The sequence below is a fragment of the Cryptomeria japonica genome, chromosome 7 (genome assembly GCF_030272615.1).
Source record: "Cryptomeria japonica chromosome 7, Sugi_1.0, whole genome shotgun sequence".
Taxonomy (NCBI): Eukaryota; Viridiplantae; Streptophyta; class Pinopsida; order Cupressales; family Cupressaceae; genus Cryptomeria; species Cryptomeria japonica.
In genome coordinates, this window is record NC_081411.1 from 120,500,205 (window position 1) to 120,513,072 (window position 12,868).

At 33.0% G+C, this 12,868-nt stretch overlaps 1 protein-coding gene across 1 annotated transcript; it reads right to left on the reverse strand.

Moving 5' to 3' along the window:
- Positions 1-3,727: 3,727 nt before the first annotated feature.
- Positions 3,728-8,011, reverse strand: LOC131045430 (disease resistance protein Roq1-like). Its single transcript, XM_059208301.1, has 7 exons — positions 7,497-8,011; positions 7,163-7,353; positions 6,251-7,074; positions 5,776-6,078; positions 5,315-5,682; positions 4,330-5,269; positions 3,728-4,237 (listed from the first exon to the last, which is right to left on the reverse strand). Exons 1-7 carry the CDS (start codon positions 8,009-8,011, stop codon positions 3,728-3,730), a joined length of 3,651 nt encoding a protein of 1,216 aa, XP_059064284.1.
- Between the last annotated feature and the right edge of the window lie 4,857 nt (positions 8,012-12,868).

Genomic DNA, 12,868 nt, shown 5'->3' on the forward strand with positions numbered 1-12,868 from the left:
GGTTTTCCTCGTAAATCTTGTGTTATGTGATGTGCTCTTGTGTGTATGTTCTTAATTATCTTAAAGTCGCACTATCAACTCATTTATTTTAAAGTTTCTAGAACACACTTATTCACCCTCCTCTAAGTGTCCATTTGTGTTCAACACACCCTTGTTAAAATATTTTTTTCCATCCACATTTCCCCTTCATGGGTGAAATTGTAACCCACTATTGTGGGATCACCTTGGAATACCAAGCGATACATGTTGCCTCTTCTAAGACCCTTATTTTGAGAAACCTAAAGAGCACTCCATTTTCCACTTCCTGAGTCATTAATTATCTTATTTTTTGTCATCCACATGTTCAGGAAAATAAAAATAATTATATTCACAACTTACCTTTATTGTTGTTAGTTGAACCAAACAACCCATATGAATGTATAAAAAATAATAGTAAGTATACATATTATAAATTTAATTTCCCAATACAGCTTGAGTGATTTAAAACACTTTCCATGTATGTTAGAATGATGTTAGAGGATTTACAAGGTAGATAGTACCTTGATCCTAACATTCTGGTGATAGTAGGCTTTATATTATAGATGTAATTGTACTCTCTTCTAGTGGAATATTGGTAGGTGCCACATTTTACATATAAGAAAATAGGAAATGATCTAACCATGCTTGGTTCTTGACTTGAAGACTTTTTTGCATATGGCTTAGGTCTAATAGATGAATGTTGCCTAGCAATATTTTATTAGTCAACAAATAATGTGTAACTAATAACTATTTTGAATGATGTTCGTATTTACTCAAATATGTTTTGATTTTGCTATGAGATATGAAGGAAATACATATGAATGACATAGATTAGATTGATATTTAAACACATTAACTACCTGTTGAACATCTATTCAAATTATGTGCACCATGGCATTGGGTTTTTATTTCCTACAACATGATGTGGTGATATTTGGATCATTACATATTCTTAAATCATTTTTGTAAAATAAACCTTCGACACTTATAACCTTTTAATTCAATATGTGTAATTGAAATTTCCATTGAATTTTACTTCTACACTAGGCTCCATTGTATAAATATGCATGGCATCAATATCAATAGATTTCTATAATCCATTAGTATGTATGTATAAACTTCTGGATTTGGTTGTGTGAATTTTTTTGCATCAATGTTTCAGATTTGATGCAAAGGGTCGGGTTCATGACTCAACAACTTGGAAACATTTCAATGCCCTTCACCAAACACAATACAAGGCTTGTATGACAAACCTTCAGGCATCCAAAAATATCAAATACATATGGAATCATCAATAATTAGGTCCTAAACGACAACCATATCATACTTCACAAATGCAAAACTCCCCTTCATAATGACTCCTTTCCTTATGGCTACAAATGACAATTATAGTTTCTACTTTTCACTAGACCCTAGTAACTTCAAAGACTTCCTGTAGCAATTCAATACAACATCATTGCACCCTGGATAACCTTCAAGAATAAGAGACCTATCAACAATCATATCTTATACAAAATCAAATACTAACACACCCTTAGCAACCCTCAATATGTCTTCAATAACATAAGGAAGTAGGTGATCAATTATTACAAAAAATACATTCATAATGACTGGGGAAAATCAGATTTCATAATTAATGACATGGAATAAATCCAAGGATTCATCACTTGATACGAGGGTATTTAAAACTTATTATACACCTATTCTATATCACCACACCATATTCAAATATTAAATCAAAGAATAAGGAAATAAACAACTGCCCTTCATGTCTTTACCAGTCCAATTTTCACCATGAACTGTAACAAACCATCTCAATACCTTTCACAAAATTGATAATGAAGCCAATGTCTCTGGTCAAAATCTAGATTACCTCATTATAGAACATTTATCCAATTTATAGCTAGCTCCAATGGTTAAAATAAAAGTTACGAGGGGTTTACCAAAACGAGTAACCCTCAGCAAGGTTTTGACAGTTTTCACCAAATTTGATATAAATTTTGCAAAACTGAATTAAATGCAATGAAACCAAAAGTAAATTGTAGAGGATTTACCCCTCTAGTACGTTCAATGGGTTTACTAATTATATGAATAAGTTAAGGAAAGTAAGACTTCAATATAGTAGACTGCAACATTGAAAAACATAGAAAATGCATGCTAAAACCAATTTTCATTAATTGTGCTCTCTTACATTGCCCAACCAACATCCATTCAACCTCCCCTAAATATATAGATGCTAACTACACCACAAAAACCTTCAAACCGACTCCAATCACATTTAAACTGATTTGACCATTGGTTACATCTTTTCTTGCAAATTTTGCAATTTTGCATTGCAACAACTTTGCAACTTTTGCTAAACTTGACAACATGACTCCAAAACTTGTCCTGCTAACTTCATATCATCTAATTAGCCTCTAGACATGCTTAAATGACCTTATTCCATCATCTCAACCCATATTGGGCATTTTTACATGCTTTGACTAACTTTGACCATGTTAGGACCTTAAAGGTCACCAAGAGCATAATGGCTTTAATAGCCTTATAAAATTATTTTAATTGACTCCAAATGGTCCTTAGGACCTTAAATGACCTTGAAAAAATATTATAAAACAAAAATAAATGTAAAAATCCTTCATGGGGCATCTAGGTGAGTAGGTGCTCTTGCACCAGGATCACTTTGTGATCCATCATCAGCATGAAAGTAGAGAGCACAAGGATAAAATGGATCATAGAGTGTGATACAAAATGTTGATGCAATAAATCTCATACAATCAAATCTAGAATCTCATATAGATATGCATGACATACTCAAAAAGCATCCACCACATCCTTACTATAGGTTAGATAGGTAAGAAAAAAGGTTTGAAAGTTAGCTTTTTATTGATATCAACCACCTATTTTTATTAAGTTTGAGTGTATATAGCAAGATTAGGAAGGAAAAAACAACACACGAACTTCAAATTTTAAAGACAAAACTATTTGAAGTGAGGAAAAAGGATTACGTCAAACTTTATTCACCTCATTTTCTATATATACATCTAATATGATTGAGGGATGTGAGGAAACTTAGTTGAAATTCTAGTTTAATAGCTTCCTAAATTTAGAGATGTAAACATTTGTTAACCAATGAATAGAGTGAGTGATTAGACTAAGGATAAAATCCTCCAAATTCATGAGAACAGAAAAAATGACAATGTTAATATTATGGATGTGAGAGCTTGATTAAATTCAAAATAAAAAATGGGTTTGAATTAACAAGAGGATCTCAAACATGATATGAGAGTTGAGTTTGGATGTGAAACCACTCGATCAATTGCATTATGTAGAAGTGACATGTCTACTAAGATATATAAATTTTCTTAAACATAAATGATTTATAAAACTTTTAATAAAATTAAGCCTACAAAGATATAATATGTTTTATACAACATAGTAAAATTCTATAACAAAAAGAAATTGACATGACTAAATTATTCTAAAATTTTCATTGAAAGTGATAATAAATTGAATTTTAGTTTTTGCCCGTAAACCATTAAAAAATTTCAAGCAAAACAAACAAAACTTTTATTAGATTGCTCATTGTCTTTTATCAAAGTTTCATCTCTTAGAAGGAAATTTTTGCTATAATTTAGAGGAAGGCTTAAAAAGTGGGTATTCATAGGCTTTGAATTTTCAAGGACTTCTTAATTGTTTTTTGCAGATCCATCTATTCCAGAAGTGCTAATATTTTGTAGAAAGCCTCAACAACTTTTGCTTCTTCAGCTGCCACTACCATTGCTTTTCTCTTAGATAAATAATAATCATGGAAGTACTCATCAGATCTGGATTCGAAGTACTCAATAGCCTCATATTCTGAAGCTTGTCTGAACAGGGCTATATGTACGTATGTGTTCTTTTCAAAATGATCTTCCTTCTTTTCTTCATCTTCTTTATTACCTTCCTCGTTCTCATCCTTCTCCTCTTCCTCTTCCACTTCCTCATCCTTCTCCCCGTCCTCCTCTTCTTCCTCTTTCTCCTCAAAATAATTCTCCTCCTCATGAATATAATGAATTGGAAAACACAAGAAATTCGGAAAGTACAATAATAGCTGGTTCAAATCAGGAAAGTACACCTTCTCCCAATCCATTACTATAAGATCGGGAAACTCCAAAGAGTTCAAAATTGGTTGCAAAAAACCAGACACTCTTCCTTCTATCTCCATCCAGCAGGAACATTCCTGCAAATAGTGTTAGTTGGAGTACAATCCATCCTTAAAAATGAAAAGTTCATTATAATAATAATTTTGAAAGTGTAATCAGATTCAATTACCTTTAGAGACTGAACAAAAGGCTTTATAGCTGACATGTTGAGACACGTGATACTCAATTCTTCCAATCTATCTATCTTCCCCAAACTCTGAATTTCTGGTAACTCCCAACTGGTTTTTACTTTTAACTTCTTTAATGATCTGCAATGTTGGATACCTTCTATTCTGGAAACTTTGGGGCAAAAAAGCATTGTAAAACTTGCCAATGAGCTGCAATATTGGATGCCTTCTACTCTGGTAACTTTTGGGCAATTAATTGTTTTAAATTCCTTGAGGAGAATCAGAAGTGCAAAAGTTGGGAGCTCATTTAACTCCCAACACTTACACATAAGCAGTTCACGAAGGTTTACCACACCTCCAATACACCTAATGTTTTTCAGCACATTACAGTTACGCAATGATATTGTGTTAATTGTTGTCGGCAAGCATGTGATCTCCATCAATTGGGCATTGTCAGAAATAGTCACATCCTTAAGGTTGGGACAACAATCTTCAGATATGGATATTTCGGACAAACCTGTCTCAGATAAATCTATAGATTCCAGTTTGTGAAGTGCAAAATCCCCTGCTCGAAAAGGCAACTCTCTGATGCCTGGACATTTTATTGTTACTCTCCCTAAGAGTTTAAGGCCCCAGACCCAGTGAGGTATATCTTCCAATTTCTTTCCATCAAAAATATGGAAAGATGTCAAGCTGGACAAGCTTCCAAGAGAAGCTGGTAAGCTTGTCAACAGCGGGCAACAAATAAAAAGATTTGTCAAGCAGGATAAGTTTCCAAGAGAAGTTGGCAAGGTGGTCAACAGGTTGCTACCAATTGATAGTTTAGTCAACTTGCGTAGTAGACCAATGTCATTTGGAATACACCTTAAGCTGGTAGCTTTTGCAGTGAGTCTTTTCAAAGAAAACTGATTTGTAATTTGAGAAGGCAACTCTTCTAGTACCCTGCAAGAATTGAGGTCTAAATATTCCAGCTTTGCTATTTTTTACAGCATGTCTGACCTAAGCTTGAGCTTTATGCAATATGACAGATCCAGAAACTCCAAATGTATCAGATGCTTAAAAGAAACTGGCAGCTTCTTCAACTCTGAGCAACGACTCAAATTTATATGACGCAGATTTTTTAACTCTCCAAAACGAGCCGGTAGCGAAGGTAGGCTTTCAAAAGACTTTAACACCAAGTGCTCTAGAGATTGGAGATCACAAAACTCTTCTGGTAGACTGCTACAGGGAGATCTTCTATCCCATCGATTGTCAAATATTATTCTTTTCAAATGCTTAAGACGCCCTATTGAAGTGGGAAACCTTTGCAGCTTCCAGCTAGAAGTAAAATCCAGCTCTATAAGCTTCAAAGGAGGCTGCAGGCAAGATATTTTTATTTTAATTGTAAAGCGTGGAATCTTCAATATATAAGTGTTCTCTTAAAACAAAACACAGAGCAAGATACTTACGTCCACATTGTCTCCCCATAGCTCTTCTATGTCTCCATCAGAAATCTGCAATACAGTCAAACTTGTGAATTTGACCCATGAAGGAAGATTCCTGTGCGGAAACCTATCCCAACAAAGCCACACAAGGTCTTGTGATAATGATACAATTTCTTCTGTCAATTCATTTCCACTAACGAGAAGAATCTGTGAAGCAAGGGAAGATCTAAGACGTTTAAACCCTCTCCTTGAGTTTCCCACGAACGTCTTCAAAAAGAATTCCGACTTCAAAGTTTCAGAACTTATCCCCCTTATCGGCATTCTTTCCTGAATGGAAAAGCCAACAATATAAAATGTTTAAAATAAATATGACTATTTTATAAAATGATTATAGACAGGCATTCTAGTTTCCTACATCCATTGATAATACCGCAGCCAAAGTGATAAAGTTGTTCTCTATCAAGCTAATTAATCATGTACATCTATCAATCCCTTTTACCCCAGAATGTTTGTGAATGTTGAGAATCTGCTGTGAAGACCAATAACGGTTTGGCGAGTGTGTAGTTGCAATCTCTCTCCCCATATCACGAAGATGATCGTGCATCCTTATTTTCTCTGTGTGATTAGCTTTGTCGTAAATCAGCTCGACTAGACACTTATTCACAAGTGTTTCCAAACCATGCAGACCACTCCAACCGGAGCCATCCCACAGTGCGATGGCCACACTTTTCGCCTGTCCAATTAGAAAACAAGCTACATCCAAAAACATCTCTTGCTCTTCCCTATCCAGCGCATCAAAGCATACTTTTAGCCTTTTTATGATGTCGCTAGGCAATATTCTTGATATTTTATTTAGTTGAGATCGCCAGTAATCTTTAGATTCTCTTCCATGTAACTGTCCACCTAACACCTTAAGAGACAGGGGTAACCCATTGCAAACTTTTAAGAATCTTTCAACCAAAGTTTCAAATCCAGAGGGTGGAGAGGGATGCAAGAATGCGTGCCAACAGAAAAGCTGCCTTGCTCGCGAGTCGTTCAATTCTGGCATTTTATATATTGAATAGATATCCCATGACGCAAGGACTCCCAGCTCCCTAGTTGTGACAATCACAAGGCTATCAGATCCAAGGTTGTTGAGATTTGGCAGTAGAGCATCAAGCTGGTCTATGTGATCAACATCATCTAAAACAATAAGAGCACGAACATATCTCAAACGATTTGACAAAATTCTTTTCCCATCCTCTACGTTACCCAATGACAAATCCGAGATATGGAGAAGATCCTGGAGAAGTTTTTTTTGCTTGTTGTGCAAATCATTTTGCGCTGCTCCACGGATATCAAAAATAAAACTGCTCCTTTCAAACGATGAGCTTTTCCTATTGAACAGACTCTTTCGCCAACGTGGTTTTGCCACTGCCTCCCATGCCCACAATCCCCTGAATTTTTACATTGTGGTGTTTCTGCGCAGATTGGACTGCATTTCTCTCGAAGTTTGTTACAACCTCGTCCATTCCAACAGGATATTTGGCTACCTCTAATGGAACTCTTTTCATGGCTTTTACTACACAATTTACTACATTCTTCAACACCCTTCCCTCATCCCTACACATTTACAAAAGGGAAATAAATACCCAGAGCGAATAAACATTGTTCACTGATCTGTCTAGTGGAAATGATTAGAGAATAAGAGAATATCTTGCGATGTAAGATTTGACTAGAGAGGAAAGAGAGTATTTAATACTTACCCGCTGTAATCATTAATTTTATGACCCTCGAGAAATGACACGTCGTGGAGCGCTTTCATCCACTCTTGAAGCTTCTCTGGCGTGTATCTACCCTTCTTTTCATGCTGTGAGAATGCATCTGCATAGATTCCTTTCTCCTGAGTAATCCATCTGAGGTCAGAGGGGTCAACATAATAGAAAATGGGAATTATTTTTGTGCCTGTTTTGAGCATGAAGGATAGCTCAGCCAAACACCAGGGGGATTGGGCATAGTTGGTGGAAAAAATGGCTATATGAAGGGATGCATGAGTTATTGCTGCTTGTATCTCTAGGGGAATGACATCGCCGGCCTCAATTACTTCTACATCGAGAAATGCCCGCAATCCCAACAGATCAAGTGTATGGAAGAATGTGCTAGCAATTTTGTGTTTCACATCGACTCCCCGATGATTAATAAAAATGTCACATTGAAGCGCAGAACGAGATGAAGTTGCATAGCTTGGTGCAATTTGATCAAAAGCATTTCCACTATCCATCTGATTGAATTGCGGAGGACTTGATTTCAGGGTTTACAGCCAAGGAAAACGGGTGAGCAAATGAGGAGAAGAAGAGGACATAAGCCGTGCAGATAATGGGGACCGTATACATAAATTTCTGTAAAACGCGTGAAAAGGTTGCGTAAGGGATGAGGTCAGGAAAGGAATCAATGTGTGCTTTGTCTAAATTTCCAAGCAATTTCCATATTGCATATTGAATGCACGCTATTCCCGTTTCATTCACGGTGTTTGAATTCAATTGGTGAATTTGGAAATTTCTGATGAATTTCCAAGCAATATGCATGTTATGCCACTAGGACTCTAAATTCAGTATGGCAAGTTCTCTATCGGCGTTTCATTCACAGAGCTTGATTTTGAGGCGTGATCTGGAATTTTGTGGTCAGCCTTTTCACCGACATCTTCAAACTTTATCATGGCAGAATGTTGTTACATTCACAATTGATGTCTTCTACTTTTTTTTTATATATAAATAAATTTAGTGATCCATTTAAATCTTTAATTTTTAAATTGTAAATATTTACTTAATATTATAAAAATTATGTTATATTATTTATCAATATTAAAAAAGTGTAAGAATGACATGGACAAAAATATCGTTCTAAAAAAATTGGAATTTTTTTTATTGAATAATAAATTTTTATTTAACATGTTGTCAATATAGAATGTCTCTCAACACAATAAAAATAAATTTCAAAATACATATTTAAAAAATATTTATGACAATTTTTTAAAAATATTTTAAAAATAAAAAACATTTATTTCTATCGTTAAAGATTAAATCTAAATTTAATAAATATTGGACTATATGTATGTGTGTAAAACTATTTTAAGATTAAATCCCCACTCCAAAACCTTATAGAATATCCTAGGATACAAAATAGTTTTACAATCACTTGTAGAGCAATTATTCTCCATAGGAGTTGATAGTATCAATATCTAAAGCTATTTCAACAACATGGCATTACCTACAAGTTACAACATACAAAGCAAACTCCAAGGCACCTAATTTATAAATAATACAAGAGTAAAGAAATCTTCTAGACCAAGCCAAAAGAGTCCAAATCTATTTGGGGCATTTTTCCAATACCTCCAAACATGCACATGAAACCTATAAAAGATTTCTTAACCCTTCTTACATGCCTCCAAATAGAGGTGTCTATTTCTTACTGAAAATACCTACGACAAATGCTCTTACACACCTTACAACTATAATAGAATCCATCATGACTTATAACACTTTCAACTACAAGAGAATCCATCATTACTAGAGAATAATAGCATATTCTTGTACAACCTATCATTACCCAACTTGGTTGCCCACACTCCATATGCAAAGATGCTTCATGACACTTTTCCAACTTGTCATAAAATCATGTTCTTATGTGTCATAACCTATCATAGTAATATATCATTGATCATAAATAATCATAAGCTCTTATGCTCCACTCAAGATGTCAACACATGACAGAGAATATTTACCACAAAATTGGATGTCTTCCTCATTTGAGGACAAAAACATCCAAGTGTAACCTCCCAATGTGATTACAACTCACCATCTCATGTCACACAAGATAACAAAATAAGATGTGCAAGAGAATATAAAATAGGCATTAAATAGATACATTAATTAGTTAAATGAATGCTACAAAATACTAAGGTTGAGATACCTTAATTCACACCATATAAAATTAAAAAATAAATACATCTTTACTTTTTTTTGTTAAATTCATACAACTTGGGTCAGTGACTTAACTATACGAGAGATAAGAAGTTACACACTTAGTTTATTATTAAACAAGGGTGACCAATTAAAGTATTCTTGGATCAATAACTAATAATGGCCAAGGTAGGTGGGGATGACCCCATAATGCAATGGTTATTGCATGACTTCCTTCACAAGTGGTCTTGTGTTTGAATCTTACCTTGAGGATATGTTGCCTAAAAAAAAGAAAAAAAAATTGGAATCCAATCCAGTGTAGGTTCTAGAGACTTAGGCCTAGACTAAAGCAAAGACAAAAGAACAAAGGTATCTGACACAAGTGTCATACACAGTTGGCAATGAGGCTAAGGATTGTACCTGCAATGAATAGTGTGATTGGTGGTCAACGATGGAAAGATGACCACCAACGTGGAGGAAGGAACTACCATGAGGGCAAGAACTGGAGCGATAAGGAGGTTTTGTGGAGAGATAAGGAGACCAAAGTCAAAGAGATTAGGTGGCAGGATATGGAAAGATAAGGGTTTTGGGCTAGTGGAGAGATAAGGGGTGCGCACTAATGGAGATATAAGGAGAGATGATTTCAGAGAAACAAAAATGAGGTGTTAATACCTTATAATGCAAGACTTTACTTGGGAATGGGTTCCCCCTCTATGACCCCACTGGTTCAAAGCTCTAGTAAAAAGCAATCAAATTCAGCCACTTACCAAGCAAAAAAAAAATTAATGGGCCAGGTAGGTGAAAGAAGCAAAGGGGAATCTTGACTTCAAAAATTATTTTGTTGAGAGAAGCACCTATAAACCTTTGAATTCTTTTTTATTACCTCAATTTATAGGTCCATTTGATGTCATTATACTCTTATTTAGAAATATTTTAGATAAAAAATTTACTTTAAAGTGGTGGTTGGACCATATAATGCAGCTACCATAACAATTTTTTTTTTAAAATGGGTCTTAGGAAAGGCTTTACTATAAACATAATTTGTAATATACTCTAAATAATTATGTTATATCTTTTCTATTATTTAGTGAGTTCATTTTTTATGTACAAACATAAGGGCCTATTCAATGCACAGGTAAAAATATAAAATGTCAGAATACCTTTTTGAAGTACTTAACATTGACATCCTATTATGAAGTCAAAAATAATAATTTTGATGCATAGAAGAAAGTTGTGGATGATGGAATAGAATCATTCTAAACTATAATTAATGTAAAATAAAAAAACTAATAATAAAAATGTAAAATAGAAAAACTATTAAAAAGTATGCACACAATAAACATTAGTGTTAGTGATCCACGTGTTTAAAAATTATGATTTTATTGATAGAATCTATGCAGTTTAGAGTGAATTTCAATTGTTAAAAAAACAATAAAGTATTAAAAGCAAGTTATTATTATTATTTTAAATGATAAAATAAAAAATTATTTATTTAAAAGATAGACATAAAATCTAAAACAATGCAAGTTATTCTCATCTCAAAATTATTAGTAGTTTGTTTGCTATAGTTTATAGAAAATAGAAATATTTGTTAAAAGGTTTGATTTCAATGTACCAATTAGGACAACAATTCAAGACACACTAATTTGGGTATACCATTTCTCAACTATCATACAATTGACTACCTCAAAATTGATGTTCTTGCCAACTTGATTAATGTGTTGTGTTTTACATTAATCTTCTCACTTTAGGGTTAATCTCCATCATTGAATACTTCTTACATTAGCACTCAATATGTTTTGCCAATATTCCTTAGCTTACTACACCTTGGGTGTAAATCCTTATCCTCTATTAACTTAGATATTGGTTGTTACAAGTTTTTTTTTACCTTGAGGTGCCTCTACATCACCAATAATAATCATTGGTGATAGCCAAAGGGAAAAACAAATGCATAAATGTTTCCTTGATTATTGACCTTAAATGTTTTAGCTAACATCTCATAGAAAAAAATAATGGCTCCATATTAATTTTCAATTGGTTGGGGCTTGAACAAAGAGTCAAATATTCATTATTGTTTGTTCCACAAATATATTATTGTCATTTAAATCAATATATGTATAATAATGAATAATATAAATAAAAACATGATTCAAACATAGAAATATTATATCTTTAAAATAATCAATCATTTTCTTAACTTAAGAAATAAATAAATACTAGACAATTGATAGTAAATAAAATTTACATTCAATTTTGTAGATTTAACTACTTATGAATTTTTTAAATTTTATTAAAAAATGTCGACTAATGAACCAAAAAATGAATATAAAACAAATAATTATTTGACAAATATAAATAAAAATAATTGAATATATTTAGAAATCCAAATAATTGAAATATTTAGAAATCCCTAGATATTATTCTAAAACAATATGTACCTTAAAGTCTATTTGTGTGTAATATTTTAGAATCTAAGTATACTTTAAAATACATATTGTTTTAGAATAATATCTAGTGTTGAACATACATTTTTAAGGTCTATTGAATACAATATAAACATATTTTAAAAATATTCTAATTATTTTTTATTTATAATTGTCAAGTAATTATATCTATATATATATATATATATCGACTTTTTTAAATTAAAAATACCAATTCATACCTTTGAATTTTTCTAAATAAATAGCTATTTATAAACAGGAAACCATACATTTTTCTTTTAGTGACGACACATTAAGCACACATGTGTCAACACATGACTTTCAATTGGATTGAAGTAAGTTTAAATATATCAGTTACCACTAGACTTCCTAATGTTTTGGTAAGACTATTACTAATTTTTTAATTTAAGAAAAGCGGTATGCATATTATATCATATTTATCACATTGAAGTCTACTCGCGTGCATAATTTTTGTCGCTAAATAATAAAATAAAACTTAAAAACAAATATCAGTTCAACATTGTTGTTTTTCATTATGCATGGCGACAATTACCTACTCCTGGACCAACACACGACTTTCAATTGTCCTTTATGCTTTGAATTCCCCGAGAATGAAGAATAACCAAAACACTTGTGTAAATTGTTCGATTCCAAGAAATAAAATATTGAGTAGAAATTAATGATGAATTGATCTCTTCAAAGCATGCACATAGCCTATTTAGCTATTGGGTATTA